Genomic DNA, 26523 nt, shown 5'->3' with positions numbered 1-26523 from the left:
CAGAAAGGTAGCAGGGACATGCTAGTGGAGATCACTCGGAAGAAATGCGAACCCAGTAACTTTCCAGCATATCTAAAGGCTGCAAATGAAGATAATGCAGCAACTTCTGTAGAGGAAAATGATAATCTTTTGGCACTTTTAGAGGAGAATAATAACCTTAAAAGAGAGAATTTGGAACTGCAAATGCAGTTAGCTGAATTCAAAGCACTAGAAATCAAGCTGCTGGATTGCGTTGCTCAACACATGGGAAGCCACAACGGCAAAATAAAGAGGCTGCATTAGGGGGCTTGGAAAAATTCTACAAAAACAAAAATTGTTAAGTGACACCCGTAGCTCTTATGTCTTCCTCAGCAAAAATGCTTTGTTTTTCATTCCCTCAAAAAAGAAAAAAAAAAAAAAAGAGTTTACACCTGTATCACTAACTGGTAATTATCTGTTTCTATTGCTAAAACATTTCATCGTTAAGGCATATTATGAATAATAATAATAATAATAATTGATAATTAAGAAGTAAATGAAAAAGTCATTTTCACAATGAAAAAAATACATATATGAAGTGACAAATTTAAACCAAACCATGCCCGACTTCATCTATTGCTATTCTGGAGTTTTGAGGCAACACGAGAATGAAGCTCAAATTTACAAGTGATTTCCCAGTTGGAGCTTATAAATAAACAGAAAAAAAAAAATGAAAATGTATCTCAATGTGGAAATTTCTTATCATAATAGTAAATTGCAATTTGTTGAAAATGATCAATCAAGCAGGCTGCATACACTTATCATTTAGCAAAACTCAAAGATTTTCGGTTGATTTCATCCAAACGAATTAGTATTGTCCCAGCATTTTCTCCTTCTTCCCACTTAATTAATTCCTTCTCCAACAGCTTCATTACCTATGCAAAAGAAAATTTCAAGTCAATGTAACCCTATAATTGACATCAAAAGAAACCTCGAAACTCTTTCATTCTATCGAACTGAAAAATTAATCCTTGCAAACGAGCTGAAAATAGTATTTGCACTATCAGTCCCATTGAATTCTTAGCAGAAGAGGCAAGGTTCAACAAATTAGGTGAACTTACCAATCTCCTGCGAGCCCCTTTTGAGGTATCTTCCTCATCTGTCTCAATGATGACCTTCAGGTACTTAATTGCTGATGCAAAAGGAGACTTGTGATCATTTCTTGTTATTTAACATGATCTATAAGCGAAATGAAAGAACAAGGAAATTTTGTCATACATGGGATGCCTGAAAGTGTCGAAAGATGACGCTTCAAAAGACGCATTGCCTCCTTGGCATCATGGTCATGCAGGTCAAGTGGTAATTCATCTTTTGTATCTACATTTCTGAATAAACAAAGAAAGATAACAAATTTAAGAAAGGAGAAAGTAAGAGTACAATGAAAGGGAAAGAGAACAAAAGAGCACTCTGATTAGATGCAAAGACTGGAGAAGACATTCACTAACTTGGTTTCAAAAATCTTCTTGCTGGATTCTTCATCTGCCTTGCGAGCCTTTTCATTAAAAAGTTGTCCCTGCAACACCAATGACATGCTAATAACATTGGACCATCCAAAAAGAATCTTTAAAACATGGATCCTTCTAAGATTAATAGCTTAAAGTTCAATCATGCAATGCTTCCATTTGGAGTCATTTCCATTTTTGCTATTTATACTCTTTGAACCTTGCACAATTTGGTTTCTATCTTCTGTTTCACCCAACTGACCAACTGAGAAAAATAAGTAAACCTCATATTTTGAGTGCCTGAGACTATGTCACAGAAAAAAAATATACTGAATAATTATCAGAAGAAGAAATTATTACTACCATTATACTACAGTCAGAAGCATTACCTCATCCATAAGTTTGTTAAATCGATCATGGTCTCCCTTAGCAAATGCGTCAGCAGCCTGACAAGAAACAAGCATGCTTATTTTCTCTTTATGCTTCATGTATTAAAGTTAGTAATATGCAAATTATACACGTATAAACAAGTGTGTGCAACTAAGCACAGCAGGCCCTTAGCTCTCTATGATTGTATATTCATGTGGAGATAAATTTTCTCAGTTAGTAAGATTGTAAATGTATGTTACAGTTTTTGCACCAAACTAACAATCTATTTTATTAAATATTAGAAACAAAAATTATCAGAAAACAAAAACAAAAGGCTTTAATATCTGTATAAGCCTACAATGATAATTAAGGAGATGAAATTGGGACTAGAAACATACAGCTTTATAATATTCCTTCATTGTGACTCGGTACTCCTTCACAGCTCTACGAAGCTGCTGGTAATTATCCTCTTCATCTTCATCTTCATCTGCAATTGACAAATGACTCAGGATGACAACCAATGAGATTCTGTTAAAAGGACATCATGCCCCATATTTCTGAAGTGTGCATACCTTCAACAGGGTTGATACAAGACATCCAGCAAGTTGGGATATTTAGAACTGGTTTTGGGTAGGTTTGAAAGCTCACAAGAGTAGGAATACAATATGAATACTAGGGTTTGCAAATGAGTATTATTAGGAAGTAAAATAACAGATAAAAGAACAGGTTTTATTAGCTTTTTCAATTCAGGTTTAGCACTGTCATCTTTAAGGTTCCATAATAGAGTTCAGACCTAAAATCATATCAAAGTTAGATTGCAAAATTGGACCAGAAAAGGAGATTCCAAACACAATCCAAAGAAAACACCACACATTACTTTTTGCTAATTAAACCTCTGAAAAATATAATACTAAAGAGTAAGAAACTAGAAGTAAATTTGGACTGCTTCAACAAGGTTAAGAATTAAATTGTGACCTCTAAAGCAGCAGAATACTAGTCCAAGAGCTTATTTACATAATTCTAAATTTATTGGAACTTGTTTTTTCCAGAGTTTATTGCCGGCTGCATGCCTGCATCAAAATTTTATATAAAATACTTGGTGAATGATGCTTCACTCAAAAGTTCAAGGAAGTAAATACCATTGCATTTATCTTGCTTTGAACCAACAGAAACAGTCTTGTGTTCAAAGGTAAAATCTCCTGGAAGTTCAACCGCCAGTTCTCCTAATACCTTAGCCCTCCTGGCTGCCTGTGATGCCTTTCTAGATGATTGTTGAGGTCTATCATCACCATTAAACAATGCAACCAAAACTTCCTTCTCAAGATCATTTCTCCTCTCTTGTTCAGGCAGTCCTCCATAATTTATATTTGAAATTCCATTTGCATCACTGAATGAATACAAGTATGAGAAAAGAGAGGTAGAGAAAGAGAGAGAGCATCATTAAACTGAAAAAAAGAAAATCATAAATGAATTCTATGTATCCCCCTTTGTAAGAAAAATATAAATAGAAATGTACAGGTAACATACCCCCTAAGGGAATTCACCAGCGGTACTTTGTTTTGATATGAGTGCTCTTCAGAATTTGAATGCAAATCAAAAATCTGCAGAAAGAATGTTTAATAAGAAAATAAGCATTAATCAAGCAGCTTAACATAGGTAGATAGGAAGACAAACTACTGTTCAACATAAAGTTACTGTTGCATAAGAAGGATATGAACGTTGTTGCAAATTTGAGACATTGATACCTCAATTAAGTTACTATGTAAAATGTGTAAATGCAGTTAAGGCAGAAGAAGCTTGTGAGCTTAAGAAGAGAAATTACAAGGTCTTTTTTCCCCTCATTCTACATTAAACAAAAACTTAAAAGAACCAGAATGTGAAAAATTAAAATTGTTCAAACTGAACAAGTATAAATATAGCATATAAACATTCTCAAAATCCATTCCCAGATATTCAAAGAAAGCAAGACAAGAAACTATTCGTTCCATGCATTTCTCAAACATCCATAATTTCAGAGATGTGTAATTTTGTACCCTATATATTATCTAAAATAATACCAATTGATGCTTACACAACTAAATACAAATTAAACTGTCCTTTCCTTTGAATTCAGTTAGTTAAGAGGATCAACAGCCCTTTCATCATGATATAACCAACAAGTTGCATTCTCAAATTTTGCAGTCATACTGACCTTTCCAGTGGATTTACCACGGCACTTGCTCTCTTCGTCCGAAGTAACTGCAGAAACATCTAACAGTTTCTCCATACTCTGAAAGTTTGAAAAAGACAAAAGAAAAAGTTTAGAGCACAATGAAATTTTCAATGGTTAAACTATGCAATATCGACATGAATTCTCTTTAAATATATTAACCGCAATAGTTATGCCCATGTTCATCAACAAGGATCAAGAATTTGCTGCATTCTCTCAGTATAAAGCATAAAAATCACTTCGAAAAATAAATACGAAAAACAAGGAAATGAACAGATCAAACGGAATTATTGACCTTGATGCTCTTTTATTTTAGTTCTTTTTTATAGATAATGAACACCTAAGTTTTCTAGAATAAAATATGACCATATTTTAGGTTTGTGAGTGCCACACAAAGGAATAGATGTCAGAAACATTTATTTAATTCCTTTGTATTTCAGTCAATTTTAATATTTTCTTAAATTCTGTCATCTTAAATGCAAAATCCTATTCTAGCATATGATTTGATACATAGATGAACTCCCTACTGATTGAAGAAGTAAACCTAATTCAAAATGTGCGCTTAATTCCTTTTACTGAAATGAAAATTTAATAGTGCTAGATTGTTTGATTATTTCAAGGATTTGATATAAGGGTTGCACAAATTGCAAGGACGAAAAAGGAAATAGCATTAAACAATCTACCAAACAGCGAATGTACTTCAAAAATCCCTGTAGAATCTGAAATGACCAAATGCATAAGCATTAATCAACATTAAAAACACAAACAAAGTAATACCAAACAATGATCAACCAGATTTAAGGAAATAGAAGATGAGATGTCAATATTGCCTAATCAAGTGTAAAATAGACTGTACACTACAGTGGGGGGCTGGGGGGGAGAGGAGACAGATAGACAGAGAGAGGTGAATAATTCACAATTGAATTTCCTGAACCTACAACTCCAGGCCTGTTTTGAGAATCAACTTGCTATCACAAAGAAGACGATAGAAGATAAGAATCAAGTAATTAAAGGAGGCAACCTAGTAAGGACATCCCCTGATTTCTAATGAATATGATGAAAACAATCAAGTAGTTGATTCATAAGGCTGCAAGCACGCCGATACAATAGGATGGAGGAAAAAAAAACTATGCTGTTCTGTTTCCTAAGTTATATTTCCATATGTATTTCCTTTAATATTAGCCATACATGTGACCGCAATAGAGCATGATTTAAATAACGGCCATTACATTCCATAACGACTGTTATTTAGAGGAATTTTAGCTTGCCACTACCATCACTGCCGCTATTTAAAGGATTTTTAAAAATGCACCTGTAGAGGCTGTAACAGCCATTACCAACCGTTATTCAAAGGTGTAATGGCCGTTATTTTTCCAACTCATTTTTGGCTTTTCTAAATATTTTTCACATCAAAGGCAGCAAAGGAGACCTCTGCTTAGGGCAGAAAATTATCTAACTTATTTGTTTCAACTCCTCTTCATTTCCTTTCTAGGCAACTAAGCCATTTTCTCACAACCCTCTCAATTTTTTTACAATCAACTCAATTGAAATTCTTAATTTCTCTACACATTTTGACCTCAAGAGAACAAATCATCAAATAGACAAAGTGGTTTTTGAAGTAAAGGAGAGCCAAGTGTGAGTTATTCTTCTTTTTTTTTCTAATTTTTAACTTTTTTGAATCATTTTTAGGTAAATACATAAACAAATAGAAAATGATATCAAAAAAGTTTTAGGCTTTAATAATATTTGCTAAATATAAGTTTAAGTTTTCGCAACATAAAATTCAAGAAAAATAAGTAATCAACTATTGAAACTAATTTTCATAAATTAAATAGTTTAAAACCTAATGTTTTAATTAAATACTTAGGTTCTTACCTTTGTTATTTAATTCTTAAAAATTAAATAGTTAATTCTTTACTATATACATAGTTATTTTGGTTCTACATTGATTATTTTAGTTTTTTATTTGATATATTTATACTTATTATTTAGTTGGACTTGGATATCTCAATTTTAATTGAATATTTGAATATTTCATTCTATAAACTTTGCAAATTTTTCAAAAAAATTAGTATAGTGACAGGCCATTACCATAATGTTATGGCCATTACAGGTCTATTTCTATTATCTGTAACCATGACCGGGAATGCGGCCCCGACCACTGCTATAGAGTAGAGCACCAACAAGGGACAGACTTTTAGGAGACAATGGGGGAAAAAGACAAGGCATTCAAAAGTGATAAAGGACAAAAATTTTGAGGGTATTCTCAAATGATGAGATGTAATCACATATTTTATGACATTAACACTTCAGGTTTTAAGTTGGTGGTTCAACCCTCTTTTATCAAGGCCTTCATCTATTGAAGCTTTTCAGGGCCCATTTGACATTGTGCTTTAAGGATCAAAACTGCTTGTCAGGAAGCAAGCACCACTACATAGATGTTGAGAAAAACAGTTAGGAAACAACTATGTTATTTTAAGTATTCTTATAATTAAAACTTATCAAATTTAATTTTACATTACTTTCTAATACTCTCTAACTAATAGATGTGGAAAAAAAAAATGTTTTTCTCAATGGCATATCTATCAGTAATGTCAAACATGCCCCTTAGTCTTTTCAGTTAACTAATCTATAAGGCTTAATCATTAAAAATCAACAACAATAGTGGCTTATTTCTAATCTCATGATAGAAGAAAATATTAACTAATAGCATATGGGGCATGTATGAGTATCATCAACTTGAATGGCAATGTGTATAGGTAAGATTTTACTTTGATAAACTAATGATACGATTGGAAAAGTAATGGGCATTTATAGCCAAAAAAGTACACTACACATACCTTTTGCATGTCATATCCACATTTATCTGCATATTCAATATTAAAACCTGATCAGCAGCCTTACTAAATAATTGATTTGCTCACAGCAACATGATATAATGCAAAATCAAAACATCAGTTAACATATCAATCTCCTTCCCCACAATCTTTCTCAAAGTAAAAGAATAGCAAAGATATAAAGCATGATATACCAAGAACTCCTCGAATATCATCTCTTTCCAGCTGAAAGCCGTCTCCTAGCATTCTGAAAAGAAAATTTTCTATATCCTTATACATATGATCATTCTTTGATGGGTTCACTTTAGTTTCCTCTCCCCATATTTCAGACATTGGCAATTCCTTTGCATCCAGTTTCATTGGTTTCTTTCCCATACAGTAACTGTTGGCTAGTGGCATGGACTTAGTATATTCTTTTCCAAGAATGCTTGAAATAGTGCCTCCTGAAACTGGACGCCATTTTTGCTTTGAAGCTCTGAACTTTCCATTTGCATAACATGATCTCTTAGAAAGTGTATCATAGGATGATTTGGAAGATTCTACAGTTCTTGCACCACCATTGGTAACAGAAGAGGTAAAGGTGCTTTCCTGCTTGTCATACAGGATTAAACCAGCCAAATCTGCATTCTGGTCCGCCTTATAATAAGCAGAAGCTATATCTTGAGGAGAAAACAAAGGGCCAAATGCCTCAAACAAAGCTTTTAATGCCTTTCCATCCTTACCATCGTATTGTGTGTTCAACATAGATGCTTCCATTTAAATATATTTTGACACTGAAAATTAAAAAAAGAAAAGAAAAAGAAAAGAAAAGAGTGGGTTTAATATGCAAATCAGGACTTGACATTAGAAGGATGAACACAATGTATAATTAACAAAAGTTTGCTAAAGAAGCAGTGTAACAACATAACCAAAACATTGCAAAGAAATGATGAGAGAAAAGGCCAGAGCACATTATTTGCTAGATGCAAAGGCAGATTCATAGAGATGCAGAGCAAGACATGTCCAACGCAAACATTCAAATGCAATTTGCTAGCTAAAAGGAGTAAAATTGCTGAAACTATGCAAAGCAATAAAAAGATGAAACTATTTCCGAGGCTATCATTAATTTCCAATTCAACCATTCACAAAAAAACCCACAACAAACAATGTCCTTAATAACAGAAAAACCAAAAGGAAAAAAAAGAAAAGAGAAGCAGCCAACTGCACCAAGTGAAACGTGTTCACCTAAACAATGAAACTATTATGTGAATCCTCAATCAAACAGCTGCTTGAAAAGGCAAGAGTTTTAGCCACCTGCAAACCAGACAATTGGCTTATAATGAATGGGTGGCATTTAATCTAACCAGCACCTATGACATTCCACTATCACAACTATAATCGAGCGCTAAAAGCCACATTCATCAACTATGAGAAAGAAATCAACAGGTAATAACAAAATTAACCTTTCATTCAAGAAAGAAGAGCATACAAAATGCGTTTTAAGTGTAACCAATTCAAAAAGAGAAGAGAAATTGAAAGAACCCATCAATCAAAATCAGAATCGAAGTACCGCAATCAGTTGAGGAGAGATTGGAAGCGCTATCTATTACCTTGCAAGGTGGAAATGAGCAATGAAAGTGGGGGAAAAAAGGAATTCCTTTTGGCGCTCAATTGCCTACTCTGCAACAGAAGGATTTGATTCCCTTCTTAATACGTCTTCTTTGTGATTTGATATATAATAATATGCAGGATAGCTCCCTGCTTCCTCCATAAGCTCCTTGTCGAGTGTTGGACACCCACCGCGTTTTCGGCGCGTGGGGATAAAGTGCAAAGTAGAAACCTTGCCTCCTTCGCTAAGTTGTTGATTGATTCATTCCCAATTTGTAACAATTAATTTATTCCCAAAAGGAAAATAAATAAAAAAAACTCCAGGGCCTTTCATTTTCCTTTTTTTTAATGAATTTCTGGAATGGTTCTATTTTTATTTGTTAGACAGTTTCAGAATGAGTCTATATTGTTAGAACATAAGGACATCATTCACAGATTTATGAACAAAAACACACTTTGTTTCGTCATAACTAAATAAAAGCAGATTACCGTCATGAACTAAAAGGTTAAAAGATAATAAATCATCCAACAAAGCATAATTAACTGACATCACACATCACACTTATCTGAGCATCCAATTCGAAAAGGACTCAATCCCATCCACACTCTTTAATCCAGCCCAAAGGATTCCTGAAATGTCATAACTTTGCATCCATCTGGCTGCTTTCCATTGCTGCAAAAAATTCAGAGTCATGAAGAACATACCACTCGCAGTCTGACCCTTGTCCTTCCATACAACATTGTTCCTGTTTTACCATGAAGCCTATAAGATCATTAGCATAAGAGAGGCATTTTCCACAGAAACAGAAGAGAAGGCTAAAGAAAACCACTCATTTAAAGAAGATGCAGAAGGTGCAGGCCAACCCAACGGCGAGGCAAAAGGGCACTGAATCCGAATATGCAAGACATTCTCAGGGGGCTGCATGACACAACGGACATGAAGGATCAACCAGGACTCTCTTGGACTGAAGAGACGAGAGGCAAGGGACAACATTAACTAGAGCCCGCCAGCAGAAATTAAGCACTCTTTAATAAACTACAATTTAAGTCTAATTATATTTTTAAAAGTCGATTATCTAATTCTTATAATTTTAAAAACTTTTAAATTAATTATTTAGATAAAAGATATAGTCAAATTATTATTATTATATTATTTTTAAAGAATAATTTACTTTATGCATTTAAATATTAGAATATGTGGAACTACAAAGATTAAAACTGTAAATAAAATAAATGAAACTTATTGTATAAGGATATATATAATCCCAAATGCATATATGAATTAAAACATTAGATTTTAATATAATATGAGTCTAAAACTCTGAAATTTGTTCAATGAGTTTTAGCTAAGTGGTTATATAATTTTCTCTGGACTTATAATATTCAACTTCAAATTGTAATATCAAATAAATGAATAAGAATTTCTTAACATGATTTTCTAAAAATAGTAAATTCAAAATAAATTTTGCATAGAGTTATTAATTTTAAGTTATTATAATTTATACTTAAATATATAAATGATATTGGTGTTCTTAAATTCAGAAAAAGTAGGGTTACAAAGTGTGAGTAAGGTTGACGTTCTCCTATTTATCTTTATCAGGCGGCCATTTAATTCCCTCCGACGTGCGTGCTGGTAGAGCCGTGGCGTAACTGGACCTGATCCTCTATTTTTCATCACATCAAACGAGCTAAACTCTTGTTAAGTGAGTTTAGGGCATCGGTCAATCCAGTCTATTGCAGCGCGGGTTAAACGAGCATGATGAATTGACCTACTTTGTGAGTTCTGATGGATTTTGAATCTGTTTTTTTTTATTTAGGGTTCGATTTCAAGTCGAGTTGTCAAAGGCCAATGGAGATCAGATATATAATTTTTTTTTATTGTATTCACCAAGCTTCACATTATGATCGAGAATGGTGAGGAAATGGAAGAAGAGAGTTAAAGAAATTATGGAATATTTTTATCTTCCTTGTTTGGAAGATGAGCAATGAAATTGAAAATACATTTAAAATTGTGACCTTGCAAGTGAAAATAGCCAAAATTATGCAGAAGGCAGATTTGAAAGGCAAAAATCATGTGGACCTCAAAAAAAATTGCCATCCATATTTGGAAAGGAGGAGATAGAAAATTATATAAAGATATTATTATGTCACTCTACTGTACAGAATCCTAAGTATGATACTTATAGTTCATTTTTATAATAAATAATTAATCTAAGTTAATAATATTTTTAAAAAAATCCACCTCACTGCTGGCTTTTAAGATTAAACCTCAACAAGATCTCCAGACTCATCAATTTCAAGACAAGTACCATCATAGATCGTCTGTGAACAAAGAACTCCTTTTACAGAATTTTATTAGCACTATATCTATCTAAACAAACTGTAAAAGCCATAATTTTTCTAAACAAACTGTAAAAGCCATAATTTTTTTAGTATAATATATATATTTTTTGTCGAATATCATTCTTATATGTATACAAAGTCCTCATTATGAATTTTAATGATCAGCTCTCGACAAAATTTAGGAACACACGATTGCATAAATCTCTAGCTTTTTGCCATTTCTTTCACAAGCTCCACTAACCCTTCCTTCCTAGTCTCATTACATGACAATTATTATGGGAGACAGACGAACAGGTCACAGCCCATGGATAAGAATATGCTAAACAAGCTCAATCAAGCAAGCTGTGACAGTTCGTAATTAATTTTCTGCTCAACAAGTACCAAGACACCAGATTTCAAGAACAGGGAATTTCAGAAAATCATCTTCTTTCTTGCAATCTTTCCTCAACCAACACCTGTATTGATGCCCATTCACCTTCAAACAAGAAAATGTTTCCCAAAGACCATGTAACTTTCTTGGTATAAATTAATCAACCTCATACCAGTAGCCATTCAAGGTCTGGGAAACATTCAGAGAATGGCAGCACTGAAATGGGTTTATGTAGTCTTGTTGATAATACTACTGTTTGAACTCGGTTCTTGTAGAATTCTCAGTGATCAGAAGGATCAAGAAAGTTCTAAACCTGACAATCCTGGCTTCCTAGCAGGACTTGGAGGAACATGGAAAGGTATTCCCTTTCTAGGTATCAGAGCAGGAGGTGGCTTCCTTCGCATTGGTAGTGATAGACATGGAAAAGGTACTTTTGGTGGCGGAGGAGGAGGAGGCGGATTTAACGGTGGGACGAGTCGGCCTAATGGTTGCAATTGTGACTCTACCAAAAATGGAGGAGGAGGCGGATTTAACGGTGGGACGAGTCGGCCTAATGGTTGCAATTGTGACTCTACCAAAAATGGAGGAGGAGGCGGATATCCAACCCATTCAAATCCTTCTGGTCCGCCTGTTACTTGCAGACCAATGAACTGTTCAAATGAGAGCGTTAGCTATAGTGAGGGATATCGTAGATACTTGGACAGCAGCCCTACACCATTATCGTAGATACTTGGACAGCAGCCCTCCCTAATGGTGTAAAGTACCATGGATTGGTACTCTTCCCTTCTGGTGCAAGGGTGGTCTAAGAGCGTCTGGTCAGCCCCTACACTGCAAACCAATAAATTGCTTATACCGTGGGGCTTGTAAAGGAGCTGGTGGTTACCTTGGTCATGTAGATTCGTTTTGGCCCTATAGTCATGGCGTCCAAAAGAATCAAGACGACAGACCCTCAGAAGTGATTGCACCTGCAGAGAACAGTTAATCACCACAAAAATCACATCCTGTCTAGTGTCTAGGAGAGCTATGGTTACTTTCCTCTGTGTAAAATCTATGCATGTACCTGGTAGTAAATTAGGCATCCTATGTGTAGTGCAGTTTAATAAGGCCTACTGGAGTTTCAATGCCAGCTTTTGCTACGTGAGACATTTCATATTTATAAACTAGATTTTAGGTGTAGATTCGAGTTTGAGCACTCTTAATTCCACAAATCTTACAGAAAACTACAATATTCTATAAATTGTATAAATTTATGATCGTAAAAATGAAATTATGGATATCCTTCACTTAACCGATTCGGTTTATTCCTCAGACTCATTCTCGGAGAAGTTCTTTGAAAAATCTCAAACGGTGAACCAATCTATCAAGACTGAGTTTAATAGGTTAGACGAGATTTTCGGTAAGAAAAGTGCAAACACTAGTCTTAGACTCATTGTGATTTTAAACTAAATTTTTATTTGAACTAACGCTAGAATTTTGCTTTCTTTTTACAGGATGTGTATCCTTGTGTAAAAAAAGTTCAATTCTTTTGCTTGTACAGAGAGTCGGATACGTCGAACCTGAGAAGATTTAATTAAATTCTAACTCAAATCATGGGAAAACTTTTATACTTTACATGGTAATTTAATTAAAATAAGAATCAAGTACATATAATTTAAATAAAATTATATAAGAAAAGATATTTTCTTAGAATATATATACATCTATTAAATTATTATGTAAAATATATCAATGTTACTTTATTTTTTAGTGATATAATAAAAATAAATAAACGATTTTGTCTTACAAAATACTCCTCTAATAGAAGATGCTTGCTTTACTATAAGTCAATTTACGTGTAAATACTAATAAAATTATGAAGTGCATGCATTTTTTATTAAACTATTTTTCATCTTAATTTCTTTAGTAATAGATAAAATGTATAAATTTTGACGTTGTCCTATTAAATTAATTTTGAAGAAAAGTATAAATTGATATTACTAGATTTATTTTAATAATTTTCTTTAAAAAAAAATGAAGTTACAATTTTTAATACAATGTAACACACTATTACTAATTTAAAAAAAATAAAAGTTGAAATTTAGGGAAAAAAATATTAATTATAAGACATTGATTAAAATTTATTTGTACTATATTTTAAACTTTTACCGTCGTGATATAACATAATTTCAAAGTTGGCACTTACATGGTGACAGTCAGACGCAGGGAACCGCTGCTGCTAGCCGTTTCTGAGGAATGTTCGCACTGCATCTATACTTGGAAAAAAAAAATGAAGTAATTATAGACGAACTGATTAAGGGCTGTTCAATCATGTATACATTCGTGGATTAAGCTTCAGAACTGGATGATGGCAAAAAAGTAATAAAATGTTTAAGCAGGTACTTCTTTAAGGAAACAATCTCGATTAATCAGAAAATGTAATTTAATTTATATAAGCAACTGTACAACCAAAATTCATTGCACTTTCAGGTTCATAATTGGCCACGCGTGGATGCTTTCCTAATATCTCAAGTGCACGCTGCTTCAAGGCCCCGGTGCCCATCCCATGTACAACAAAGATAACTGAACGTGGCTCTCTTGCAGATAATGCCATATCGAGGTGGAGAGCAGCTTCTTCCACTCGCATACCACGTAGATCCACAGTGTTCTTTGATGTTTGTACCTTAGGGCCATAGGATACCTCCTCATTCTGGTTGAACTCAGAATGAATCTGCTGACCCTGCAAAATATTGACAGGATGAGAAGATTCAGCTAATATGGACTTCACCGTCAAGGGAAATAGATGCCAATCACTGGCCAAAACATGTTTTGTCGTGAGGGAGACATGTTAAGTCAGTTGAGCATGTAAACTAAAGAATGTGCGGCTCAAGTCTACTAAATCCACATGCTTTTGCATAGGATACACTAGAGAAGTGTAGCCTCGTAAAAGAAGTTGGTATTATATGCTCATATGAAACTCAAGAATACTGCAAATAATAATAAACACACTCATGAATCTTATAAAGCAAGATTTCACTAAACAGGGAAGTATCTCTAGCTTCTTAGGAATCAGCCCAAGTAAATGCAAACAAGATAGAGAGGAATGTCAGTCATACATCAAAAAAGTTAACTTTTCCAGAGCAATATACAGCAAATTACCTGTCTCTTTAATCCTGGGACCAAATTTGTTGCAGCACTCCTTTTGTTACCTTGAATGGGTCTAATATCACTTTTCTTCACACGAACTCTGATTTTACCATATTGGACTAAGATTGTGTCATCATTTCCTGGTGCTTCAACTACGGTGGCTACTTTATCTCCCAGTCCCTTCACATGGACTTGCTCTCCAAATTGTGGAGTGTGTGAACTAACATCTACTTGATTGACAAGGAGACTGTCAGAAGGACACTGTGCTTCAACAATGGATGCAATTGCTGATTCTGACTTCCTAATTAAAGAATTAAACTGATCCGGACTAGCTTTTCTAAGGAGATTTTCAAAGTCACGTACCACAATTTCTATCTGAGATTTTGTGGCCTTTACCTCCTGTTGGACTTGTTGGGTTTCTTTTTTCATGAGTGCTATCACACGCCCATCAAGATCTTCTGCCTCATGCCGAATCTTGATTATTCAAATCCGGGAGAAAACACAGAAAAAGAAACCAAAGTGTTATAAGTTATAGAAAGTAAATATGTTAATATAGGAAGTAAATATTGATAGATGGATCAGTTGCTTAATCTTAGGGATTGTAGAATTATAGGCTTGATTTTCCTTCCTGTTTAGTTACCGTCTCTCATGTATAAATAGGTTGTAATCTCTATTGTGATAAACAACAATAAATATTATCTTTCTACATGGTATCAGAGCCTTTCTCATAGAGATTTTTTTTTCTCTTTTCTCTCTCGCAAAGTTTAAATTTTTTTTTTTTTTTAGACTTAGGGCTCCGTTCATTTGGGTTATCCATAAAGGGTAACATTTGGATCTCACCATCGCTGGAGTCACCACACTGACTCCTTGTCAGATTTGAGGTTTGTTTGCCGTTCGGGTGTTGGGTGGAGGTGTTTTATTTGGTACTGTTCATCGGCACTGTTCACGTGGTACTGTTCATCGGCACTGTTCACGTGGTACTGTTCATCGGTACTGTTCACACCGGGTACTGTTTTCTGATTCTGTGTTTCTTTTGTTGCTATCGTTTTTGGGTTGGTTGTCCTTATGGCTGGAGTTAAAACCACCACCGTAACTGATGTGATTCCTATGATGACTAAAATCACGGAACACAAATTGAATGGATCTTCCGATCAGGGAATTTTGATATTTGCAGATGAGTATGCACAATTCATCCAATACCAGGCATCTATAAAATCTTCTAATTCCTCCTCTATCACTGCAATTGCCGAGTCAGGTAACTCTACTGCATGTCTTGTGTCTTCATCCTCCAAATGGATTATTGATTCTGGTGCTACCGATCATATGTCAGGTAATTCTACTCTTTTGTCCAATCTTGAGTCTCATACATCACCTTCTTATGTTACTCTTGCTGATGGCACTAAATCGTCTGTCATGGGTTCTGGTCATGTCAACTTAACCCCTTCTCTTTCTGTATCCTCTGTGTTATGTCTTCCTAAGTTCGCATTTAATTTGCTTTCCGTGAGTAAACTCACTCGTGCATTGAATTGTTGTGTCTCATTCTTTCCTGATCACTGTGTTTTTCAGGATCTTTCGACGAAGCAGATTATTGGTAGAGGAAGTGAGTCCCGTCTTTACGTCTTGGATCAGCAACTACCTCGATCTCCTCGATCTCTGGTATGCTCCACGCGTTTAACACCTTTTGATGTTCATTGTCGTTTAGGGCATCCTTCTCTCTCGGTTTTGAAGAAGTTATATCCACAGTTTCATTCTTTGTCTATTCTAGATTGTGAGTCTTGTCAATTTGCCAAACATCATCGTTTACCTACACTGTCTCGAGTCAATAAACGGGCTTCATCTCCCTTTGAGTTAGTCCATTCAGATGTTTGGGGTCCTTGTCCTGTTGTGTCTAAGTCTGGCTTTAAGTATTTTGTTACTTTTGGTGATGATTTCTCTCGTACTACTTGGTTATTTTTAATGAAGAGTCGTTCAGAATTATTTTCTATTTTTTGTGCATTTTATGCTGAAATCCAAACCCAATTCAATACTTCCATCCGTATATTGCAAAGTGATAATGCTAAAGAGTATCTCTCTGGGGAATTTCAATCTTATTTGTTACAAAAAGGGATTCTTCATCAGTCCTCTTGTGTTGCCACTCCTTCACAAAATGGAGTTGTTGAAAGAAAAAATCGACATCTTCTTGAAGTAGCCAGAGCCTTCTTATTCCAAATGAAGGTACCTAAATGTTTTTGGGCTGATGCTGTATCTACTGCTTGTTTTTTGATCAATCGCATGCCTTCCTCCGTCCTTCATGGTGATATCCCTTATAACATTTTATTTCCCACTAAATCTTTGTTTCCTATTGAGCCACGTCTCTTTGGTTGTACTTGTTTTGTTCGTGATGTTCGTCCACAGGTTACTAAATTGGATCCCAAATCACTCAAATATGTCTTCCTTGGCTACTCTCGACATCAGAAAGGGTATCGTTGTTTTTCTCCTGATCTGAATCGGTATCTTGTGTCTGCGGATGTAACATTCTTTGAGTCCACTCCGTTTTTTCCGCCATCATCTGTTTATAACACCCAGGAGGAGGAAGATGACCTCTTGTTATACACTGTTCGCTCTTCGTCTCCTCAGACTACTCCTACACCTTTTGCTCATGTGCCAGGTCGCCCTCCCATCTTTCATGTGTATTCCAGACGCTTAGAGGACTCTGACTCCATTCCGCTACCTGCTTCTTCGTCGACCGATCATGCTCCTACTGATCCTGCTCCTATTGATCCTTCATTGTCTGATTTGGATTTGCCCATTGCTCTTCGCAAAGGTAAACGTACTTGCACTTATCCTATTTCATCTTGTGTCTCTTATGATCAATTATCCTCCTCTTCTCGTTGTTTTGTCACTGCTTTAGATTCTATTTCAATTCCCAAAACTGTTATTGAGGCTTTGTCCCATCCTGGTTGGCGTGCTGCAATGGAAGAGGAAATGATGGCCCTTGACACTAATGGTACTTGGGAGTTGATGTCCTTGCCCCCAGGAAAGCGGGCTATTGGGTGCAAATGGGTGTTTGCAGTGAAAGTAAATCCTGATGGATCTATTGCTCGCCTCAAGGCCCGTTTAGTGGCCAAAGGTTATGCACAAACTTATGGAGTTGACTATTCTGATACATTCTCCCCAGTTGCCAAGCTCGCATCTGTCCGATTGTTTATTTCCTTGGCGGCTACTCATGATTGGCCTTTGCATCAACTGGATATTAAAAATGCATTTCTTCATGGTGATCTTCAGGAGGAGGTTTATATTGAGCAACCACCTGGTTTTGTTGCTCAGGGGGAGTCAGGTAAGGTTTGTAGACTTCGAAAATCGCTTTATGGCTTGAAACAGAGTCCTCGGGCATGGTTTGGTAGGTTTAGTGAGGTGGTCCAACAATTTGGAATGAAGATGAGTAAGTGTGATCACTCAGTGTTTTATAGAAATTCTGATAGTGGAGTAATTCTGCTTGTAGTATATGTGGATGATATCGTTATCACAGGAAGTGACATTGCTGGCATCACATCCCTAAAAGAATTTCTTAAAACACAGTTTCATAAAAAGGATTTGGGTTCCTTGAAATATTTCTTAGGAATCGAAGTTATGCGGTGTAAGAAAGGCATCTTCTTGTCTCAAAGAAAATATGTTCTTGATTTGTTGGCAGAAACAGAAAAATTGGGTGCTAAGTCTTGTAGTGCCCCAATGACCCCTAACCTTCAACTTACCACAGAAGACAGTGAGCCATTTGCAGATTCTGGAAGGTATAGAAGATTAGTTGGCAAGCTGAATTATTTGACGGTGACTCGTCCTGATATTGCATATTCAGTGAGTGTGGTAAGTCAGTTTATGTCTTCTCCTATTGTTGCCCAGTGGGATGCTCTGGGACAGATTCTTTGTTACCTTAAAGGGGCCCCAGGGCGAGGCCTATTCTATGGTAACCATGGGCACTCAAATATTGAATGCTTTTGTGATGCTGATTGGGCAGGCTCGAAAGTTGATAGGAGGTCAATTACTAGGTATTGTGTTTTTGTGGGAGGTAACTTGGTCTCATGGAAAAGTAAGAAGCAAAATGTGGTCTCCCGTTCTAGTGCTGAATCTGAATATCGAGCTATGGCACAAGCCATTTGTGAAATCTTGTGGGTACGTTAACTGTTGGAAGAAGTTGGGTTCACAAATTCGGTGCCTGCTAAGTTGTGGTGTAATAATCAAGCAGCTATCCACATTGCCTCCAATCCAGTATTTCACGAGAGGACTAAACACATCGAGATTGATTGTCATTTTGTTCGTGAAAAGGTCCAACAAAAGATAATATCAACAGGATATATCCGAACTGGAGAATAATTAGGAGATATTTTCACTAAAGCTCTAAATGGGACTCGAGTTGATTATATATGTAACAAGTTGGGCATGATTAACATTTGTGATCCAACTTGAGGGGGAGTGTTATAAGTTATAGAAAGTAAATATGTTAATATAGGAAGTAAATATTGATAGATGGATCAGTTGCTTAATCTTAGGGATTGTAGAATTATAGGCTTGATTTTCCTTCCTGTTTAGTTACCGTCTCTCATGTATAAATAGGTTGTAATCTCTATTGTGATAAACAACAATAAATATTATCTTTCTACATGGTATCAGAGCCTTTCTCATAGAGATTTTTTTTTTCTCTTTTCTCTCTCGCAAAGTTTAAATTTTTTTTTTTTTTTAGACTTAGGGCTCCGTTCATTTGGGTTATCCATAAAGGGTAACATTTGGATCTCACCATCGCTGGAGTCACCACACTGACTCCTTGTCAGATTTGAGGTTTGTTTGCCGTTCGGGTGTTGGGTGGAGGTGTTTTATTTGGTACTGTTCATCGGCACTGTTCACGTGGTACTGTTCATCGGCACTGTTCACGTGGTACTGTTCATCGGTACTGTTCACACCGGGTACTGTTTTCTGATTCTGTGTTTCTTTTGTTGCTATCGTTTTTGGGTTGGTTGTCCTTATGGCTGGAGTTAAAACCACCACCGTAACTGATGTGATTCCTATGATGACTAAAATCACGGAACACAAATTGAATGGATCTTCCGATCAGGGAATTTTGATATTTGCAGATGAGTATGCACAATTCATCCAATACCAGGCATCTATAAAATCTTCTAATTCCTCCTCTATCACTGCAATTGCCGAGTCAGGTAACTCTACTGCATGTCTTGTGTCTTCATCCTCCAAATGGATTATTGATTCTGGTGCTACCGATCATATGTCAGGTAATTCTACTCTTTTGTCCAATCTTGAGTCTCATACATCACCTTCTTATGTTACTCTTGCTGATGGCACTAAATCGTCTGTCATGGGTTCTGGTCATGTCAACTTAACCCCTTCTCTTTCTGTATCCTCTGTGTTATGTCTTCCTAAGTTCGCATTTAATTTGCTTTCCGTGAGTAAACTCACTCGTGCATTGAATTGTTGTGTCTCATTCTTTCCTGATCACTGTGTTTTTCAGGATCTTTCGACGAAGCAGATTATTGGTAGAGGAAGTGAGTCCCGTCTTTACGTCTTGGATCAGCAACTACCTCGATCTCCTCGATCTCTGGTATGCTCCACGCGTTTAACACCTTTTGATGTTCATTGTCGTTTAGGGCATCCTTCTCTCTCGGTTTTGAAGAAGTTATATCCACAGTTTCATTCTTTGTCTATTCTAGATTGTGAGTCTTGTCAATTTGCCAAACATCATCGTTTACCTACACTGTCTCGAGTCAATAAACGGGCTTCATCTCCCTTTGAGTTAGTCCATTCAGATGTTTGGGGTCCTTGTCCTGTTGTGTCTAAGTCTGGCTTTAAGTATTTTGTTACTTTTGGTGATGATTTCTCTCGTACTACTTGGTTATTTTTAATGAAGAGTCGTTCAGAATTATTTTCTATTTTTTGTGCATTTTATGCTGAAATCCAAACCCAATTCAATACTTCCATCCGTATATTGCAAAGTGATAATGCTAAAGAGTATCTCTCTGGGGAATTTCAATCTTATTTGTTACAAAAAGGGATTCTTCATCAGTCCTCTTGTGTTGCCACTCCTTCACAAAATGGAGTTGTTGAAAGAAAAAATCGACATCTTCTTGAAGTAGCCAGAGCCTTCTTATTCCAAATGAAGGTACCTAAATGTTTTTGGGCTGATGCTGTATCTACTGCTTGTTTTTTGATCAATCGCATGCCTTCCTCCGTCCTTCATGGTGATATCCCTTATAACATTTTATTTCCCACTAAATCTTTGTTTCCTATTGAGCCACGTCTCTTTGGTTGTACTTGTTTTGTTCGTGATGTTCGTCCACAGGTTACTAAATTGGATCCCAAATCACTCAAATATGTCTTCCTTGGCTACTCTCGACATCAGAAAGGGTATCGTTGTTTTTCTCCTGATCTGAATCGGTATCTTGTGTCTGCGGATGTAACATTCTTTGAGTCCACTCCGTTTTTTCCGCCATCATCTGTTTATAACACCCAGGAGGAGGAAGATGACCTCTTGTTATACACTGTTCGCTCTTCGTCTCCTCAGACTACTCCTACACCTTTTGCTCATGTGCCAGGTCGCCCTCCCATCTTTCATGTGTATTCCAGACGCTTAGAGGACTCTGACTCCATTCCGCTACCTGCTTCTTCGTCGACCGATCATGCTCCTACTGATCCTGCTCCTATTGATCCTTCATTGTCTGATTTGGATTTGCCCATTGCTCTTCGCAAAGGTAAACGTACTTGCACTTATCCTATTTCATCTTGTGTCTCTTATGATCAATTATCCTCCTCTTCTCGTTGTTTTGTCACTGCTTTAGATTCTATTTCAATTCCCAAAACTGTTATTGAGGCTTTGTCCCATCCTGGTTGGCGTGCTGCAATGGAAGAGGAAATGATGGCCCTTGACACTAATGGTACTTGGGAGTTGATGTCCTTGCCCCCAGGAAAGCGGGCTATTGGGTGCAAATGGGTGTTTGCAGTGAAAGTAAATCCTGATGGATCTATTGCTCGCCTCAAGGCCCGTTTAGTGGCCAAAGGTTATGCACAAACTTATGGAGTTGACTATTCTGATACATTCTCCCCAGTTGCCAAGCTCGCATCTGTCCGATTGTTTATTTCCTTGGCGGCTACTCATGATTGGCCTTTGCATCAACTGGATATTAAAAATGCATTTCTTCATGGTGATCTTCAGGAGGAGGTTTATATTGAGCAACCACCTGGTTTTGTTGCTCAGGGGGAGTCAGGTAAGGTTTGTAGACTTCGAAAATCGCTTTATGGCTTGAAACAGAGTCCTCGGGCATGGTTTGGTAGGTTTAGTGAGGTGGTCCAACAATTTGGAATGAAGATGAGTAAGTGTGATCACTCAGTGTTTTATAGAAATTCTGATAGTGGAGTAATTCTGCTTGTAGTATATGTGGATGATATCGTTATCACAGGAAGTGACATTGCTGGCATCACATCCCTAAAAGAATTTCTTAAAACACAGTTTCATAAAAAGGATTTGGGTTCCTTGAAATATTTCTTAGGAATCGAAGTTATGCGGTGTAAGAAAGGCATCTTCTTGTCTCAAAGAAAATATGTTCTTGATTTGTTGGCAGAAACAGAAAAATTGGGTGCTAAGTCTTGTAGTGCCCCAATGACCCCTAACCTTCAACTTACCACAGAAGACAGTGAGCCATTTGCAGATTCTGGAAGGTATAGAAGATTAGTTGGCAAGCTGAATTATTTGACGGTGACTCGTCCTGATATTGCATATTCAGTGAGTGTGGTAAGTCAGTTTATGTCTTCTCCTATTGTTGCCCAGTGGGATGCTCTGGGACAGATTCTTTGTTACCTTAAAGGGGCCCCAGGGCGAGGCCTATTCTATGGTAACCATGGGCACTCAAATATTGAATGCTTTTGTGATGCTGATTGGGCAGGCTCGAAAGTTGATAGGAGGTCAATTACTAGGTATTGTGTTTTTGTGGGAGGTAACTTGGTCTCATGGAAAAGTAAGAAGCAAAATGTGGTCTCCCGTTCTAGTGCTGAATCTGAATATCGAGCTATGGCACAAGCCATTTGTGAAATCTTGTGGGTACGTTAACTGTTGGAAGAAGTTGGGTTCACAAATTCGGTGCCTGCTAAGTTGTGGTGTAATAATCAAGCAGCTATCCACATTGCCTCCAATCCAGTATTTCACGAGAGGACTAAACACATCGAGATTGATTGTCATTTTGTTCGTGAAAAGGTCCAACAAAAGATAATATCAACAGGATATATCCGAACTGGAGAATAATTAGGAGATATTTTCACTAAAGCTCTAAATGGGACTCGAGTTGATTATATATGTAACAAGTTGGGCATGATTAACATTTGTGATCCAACTTGAGGGGGAGTGTTATAAGTTATAGAAAGTAAATATGTTAATATAGGAAGTAAATATTGATAGATGGATCAGTTGCTTAATCTTAGGGATTGTAGAATTATAGGCTTGATTTTCCTTCCTGTTTAGTTACCGTCTCTCATGTATAAATAGGTTGTAATCTCTATTGTGATAAACAACAATAAATATTATCTTTCTACACAAAGAAATAACAACAATTAGTACCATGATATTATTGACTCAAGATGCCTACATTTAGTTGCACTTTCTCAAGTGCTAACAAAGCTAATGTCAGAACCATAAGAAGGACCTAATTTGACTTCCCAGCAAGGAAATTACTAATTTATGTGAAACAATATGCAATAACAAACTAAGTAATGATTCAAGGATTCACCATCACGGCCAGCCAAGTAAACTATGGCAGAATGAAACAGCTGGACTGATGATGGTATAAGCCACTGGTCAAAGCAAACAGCCATATTCTAAAGAGACCGCTAAAAGATGCACATCAGCAAAGCATTTCATTCCACCATCATCTCTGAGAATTTAGCTAAAACTGAATGAAGTTACAAAGAAAACTCTAGACCCCGCAACGCAAAGTGCATTATAATGCATCAAATGCCATGCTACACTGAAATTCTAAATTATACCTCATTGTAAAGCTTCATAACATCTGAATGAAGGAATGTGGCTTTAGTGGCCTGAGCTTCCAATCTGTTTTTTTCCTCCATTAGAGATCGGAACAGCAAACCTTTCCGCTGGTGCTGCTTTTCAGGCATTAACTTCTCCACCCACTTTTGTGCACTTTCAATCATATTACTATCAAAGCCAAGTGATTTAGCAATGCTTAGTGCATTTGAATCTCCAGTACTCCCCCAAAGGATCTGATAGGTAGGTTGTAAGGTTTCAAGAGAAAATTCCATGGCTGCATTCAGAAATCGGGAATCCTTATCTTTCAGGAGACTTAGATCGGCGTAATGAGTTGTCACAACAGCTAAGTTAACATGATCTCTAAAATATTGTAAAATGCTGCTTGAAAGTGCTACCCCTTCAGAAGGATCAGTTCCGCTACAAATTTCATCTATAAGGACAAGTGATGCTTTTGAGGCCACCTCCATTATCTTACAAATGCGTGATATGTGCCCACTAAAGGTTGAGAGATTTTGTTCCAGTGACTTCAATATATAAAAAATAATAATAATAATAATTAAAAAAGGAAAAAACAGAATCGGGATAAAATGGGCCAACCAATTGAACCAAAGACGTGATAAGGAAATATTACCTGGTGGTCCCCAATATCAGCAAGAACTAGATCAAACCATGGAATTCTAGGTGTGTGTTTAGCAGGCAAAAATAGGCCAGCTTTTGACATTATACATGCTATACCTAGAGTTTTCATAGAAGCAGTTTTGCCTCCAGTATTAGGTCCTGAAATTACAACTACTCTGGTTCCACTTTCCACTTTAATGTTTATCGGCACAGGAAAAGCAGATGCACTTTTGGACAGTCTTTCAGCAGCAATTACACCATCTCCACCATCCAATTCAGCAGAATTCTCAGAGTTGGACCGAAGGACTTCAGACAAACTTCTTTGAGATGAACCAAGAAGTAATGGATGTTGTATACCTTCAATATCTATTGATAATGCACAATTTACTCCAATGGAAGGTTCACCTTCACAGTCTTCTGAAGTCAAAATCGGATGGACTCCATTAATCTGTTGAGCATAAGCAGCTCTAGCAAAAGCAAGATCAAGTTCTAGAATTCTATCCAATAAATATTTTACATCCCCCACTGATTGTGCTATTTCAGAGGTAAGCAAGCTTAAAATGGCTACTTCCTCAGCTCTCTCTGAGTTTGAGAGCATAACCTCAAAGTTATTCAATTCCACTGCATCAGCAGGTTCCATAAAATAAGTCACACCAGAGCTGCTAACATCAAGAATCACACCATCAGGAATCAAATATTTGTGGGAAGCCCTAACTCCTACACATAACCTAGACCGGCGCTTAGTTATCAAAGGTCTGTCAACACCTCCAGCCTGGAAAATCTGAGCTGATATTCCCTTCAACAGAGAATCCAGATTTTCCATGTTCTTCTTCCTTTCAGACCGAATGATTTCCAATTCTTCACTAGCTCTGTCAAGGAGTATTGAAAGATTACAGTCTATGCAAAATCCTATCTTCTGCTCCAACTCCATTAGGAAATTGCAACCCTCGAGTATTTCAAGCAGGTGGATATACCTATTCAAATAAAACAAGATAGGTGAGATACTGTAGAAACAAGTTCCTTAAAGAAAAATGGAACTCAATGCTGGCGAGTTCTGCTTCAATTTTTCCAAGAGAGAGAAAGATAATCAATACACCCTTTTGCAACAGTACCTTCAAAATCAGGTTTCTATCAGTGCTCACTGTTACATGAGAATCCATGATAATCATACATTACGCAGAAGAGATTTCTTATGCATTAAATAAGATCGCATTAAGACCTCGAAAAGCCTAAGATGTCTTTAACAGTTACATTTCCTATCTGTTATTCTGAAAATAGGCTCAACAAGATTTGTCTAAAACAACTTTCACCATTTCACCAAAGTGTCCTCATATTTTTACTTTATGAAATTTAAAATACCAGTGTTATCCTAATTTATAACTCATTAATAATATTAAAAATAAAAATAATAAACCAAGCAAGCAAGCATTTTTTTTTTCAAAAAGAATTGTATACCTCTCTGAGCAATCTCCGCCGTCCTTTAACCTCTCAAACAATGTCCTTGCAGCTCTCAGCGTCCGCCTCACAGCACAGAGCTCACTAACCGTAAGCAAGTTACCGGAAACCGCAGAATTCACAATTCCTGATATATCATCAATTCCCGAAAAATCTAACGGCTCAATTTGCATCACGGCCAATGCCGCAGCTGTCTGATTGAGTAACTCACGGCTCTCCTGGAGGCTTTTCCCGATTGGAATGCTTGCGTTCCGAGTGACTGAATGGCTCATTGAGGTTGACGTAAAGGGAGAGAGACGCTCGCAAAGAGAGCTCCATTCTAGGGCTTTCAGAGTCTCGAATTGCAGAGAGCGAGACAGAGAAAGTTGAGACGAGGGTGACTCGGTCGAGTTGGGAAGGGAAAAGAGGAGTTTTAGAGTATTGAGTTTGAATGGTTTGGAGAAGAGAATTGGGGAATTTTTAATGGAGATGAAACGATTAGAGAGTTCCATAGAGGGATTTTCAGAGGAGGACAGTGATTATGGTTAGCATTTGGAGTTCAGTTTCCTGCTTCATTAGGGTTTCAGGTTTCTTATCCGTTTCCTTTCAGTTAATAACTGAAAACTGAAAAATATAAGGGTAGTGGAGATGATGACGTGGAAATATGCCCTGTGTCTGCCTTTTTTTTTTTTTTAGAAGTATCTTAATAAAATCAAGATCAAGCATTTCAACATTTTTTTTAAAGGAAAAGAAATAAATTCGTTTTAATTTTTTTTTTAAGAGGAAGGAGATTAATATTAGGGAAAACTGCAATTTAGTCCCTCTGGTTTAGTGAAATACAACATTGCGTCCCTCTATTTTAAAAAACCTTCAATTTAGTCACTGTGATTTTTAAAAATCATGCCATTGGTCCCTCCTGTTAGATTTTCAGTTAAATCACCGTTAGTCTTAGTTAAAAGACTAAAATACTCATCTTTAATATAATTCTCTAACTTGCTCTAACCTGTTCTCCCATTCGATTTATCAAAGCAAACGAAAAACAGAAGGTGGAGCTCCATTTCTCTGACCCATCTGGATCTGTCGAACCTCATCTCTATTCGGCAAAGCCGTGGCGCGTATTTTATAAAGATCAATCTTAGGTAATATATATATGAATTACT

The 26523-nt window shown here is 36.4% G+C and overlaps 3 protein-coding genes across 8 annotated transcripts; 1 reads left to right on the top strand and 2 right to left on the bottom strand.

Annotated features, from left to right (window-relative positions):
• Positions 1-564: 564 nt before the first annotated feature.
• LOC110605345 (putative nuclear RNA export factor SDE5) lies at positions 565-8722 on the bottom strand. 3 transcript variants are annotated; one of them, XM_021743848.2, is made up of 13 exons: positions 8465-8722; positions 8100-8168; positions 7070-7648; positions 6879-6904; positions 4021-4098; positions 3357-3430; positions 2969-3216; positions 2228-2316; positions 1850-1906; positions 1464-1531; positions 1237-1343; positions 1080-1150; positions 565-893 (listed from the first exon to the last, which is right to left on the bottom strand). In XM_021743848.2, the coding sequence occupies exons 3-13, from the start codon at positions 7629-7631 to the stop codon at positions 780-782; spliced, it is 1494 nt and encodes a 497-aa protein (XP_021599540.1). In that variant the 5' UTR covers positions 7632-7648; positions 8100-8168; positions 8465-8722; the 3' UTR covers positions 565-779. The 3 variants fall into 3 exon arrangements, with proteins under 3 accessions (XP_021599540.1, XP_021599539.1, XP_021599541.1); XM_021743847.2 differs by lacking the exon at positions 8100-8168 and having other exon boundaries at positions 8465-8721; XM_021743849.2 differs by lacking the exons at positions 8100-8168; positions 8465-8722 and having other exon boundaries at positions 7070-7502; positions 7598-7654.
• A 2660-nt stretch (positions 8723-11382) lies between these two features.
• Positions 11383-11901, top strand: LOC110604880 (loricrin-like). Its single transcript, XM_021743171.1, has one exon. The coding sequence runs from the start codon at positions 11383-11385 to the stop codon at positions 11899-11901; it is 519 nt and encodes a 172-aa protein (XP_021598863.1).
• Positions 11902-13428: 1527 nt separating this feature from the next.
• LOC110604359 (endonuclease MutS2) lies at positions 13429-25984 on the bottom strand. 4 transcript variants are annotated; one of them, XR_006349280.1, is made up of 6 exons: positions 25385-25984; positions 23943-24903; positions 23311-23835; positions 14662-14772; positions 14311-14525; positions 13659-13891 (listed from the first exon to the last, which is right to left on the bottom strand). XR_006349280.1 is itself a non-coding variant. In XM_021742492.2 (5 exons), exons 1-5 carry the CDS (start codon positions 25873-25875, stop codon positions 13595-13597), a joined length of 2736 nt encoding a protein of 911 aa, XP_021598184.1. In that variant the 5' UTR covers positions 25876-25984; the 3' UTR covers positions 13429-13594. The 4 variants fall into 4 exon arrangements, 3 of the variants coding, with proteins under 3 accessions (XP_021598184.1, XP_021598185.1, XP_043808747.1); XM_021742492.2 differs by having other exon boundaries at positions 13429-13891; positions 14311-14772; XM_043952812.1 differs by lacking the exon at positions 13659-13891 and having other exon boundaries at positions 14382-14545.
• Between the last annotated feature and the right edge of the window lie 539 nt (positions 25985-26523).

This window comes from Manihot esculenta, chromosome 17 (genome assembly GCF_001659605.2).
Source record: "Manihot esculenta cultivar AM560-2 chromosome 17, M.esculenta_v8, whole genome shotgun sequence".
Lineage (NCBI taxonomy): Eukaryota > Viridiplantae > Streptophyta > Magnoliopsida > Malpighiales > Euphorbiaceae > Manihot > Manihot esculenta.
This window is presented reverse-complemented; position numbering and strand designations above follow the sequence as displayed.

Bases quoted from the DNA above. Each gene is read 5' to 3' on its own strand.
- LOC110604359 (XM_021742492.2), bottom strand. From the start codon at position 25,875: ATGGAACTCTCTAATCGTTTCATCTCCATTAAAAATTCCCCAATTCTC. The intron at 23,836-23,942 runs GTAATATTTCCT...TATATATTGAAG, and splicing joins CTGATATTGGGGACCACCAG to TCACTGGAACAAAATCTCTC. The intron at 14,773-23,310 runs GTATAATTTAGA...TGAATAATCAAG, and splicing joins TTATGAAGCTTTACAATGAG to ATTCGGCATGAGGCAGAAGA.
- LOC110604880 (XM_021743171.1), top strand. From the start codon at position 11,383: ATGGCAGCACTGAAATGGGTTTATGTAGTCTTGTTGATAATACTACTG.
- LOC110605345 (XM_021743848.2), bottom strand. From the start codon at position 7,631: ATGGAAGCATCTATGTTGAACACACAATACGATGGTAAGGATGGAAAG. The intron at 3,217-3,356 runs GTATGTTACCTG...GTATTCATTCAG, and splicing joins CTGGTGAATTCCCTTAGGGG to TGATGCAAATGGAATTTCAA. The intron at 1,532-1,849 runs GTAATGCTTCTG...TTGGTGTTGCAG, and splicing joins TTAACAAACTTATGGATGAG to GGACAACTTTTTAATGAAAA.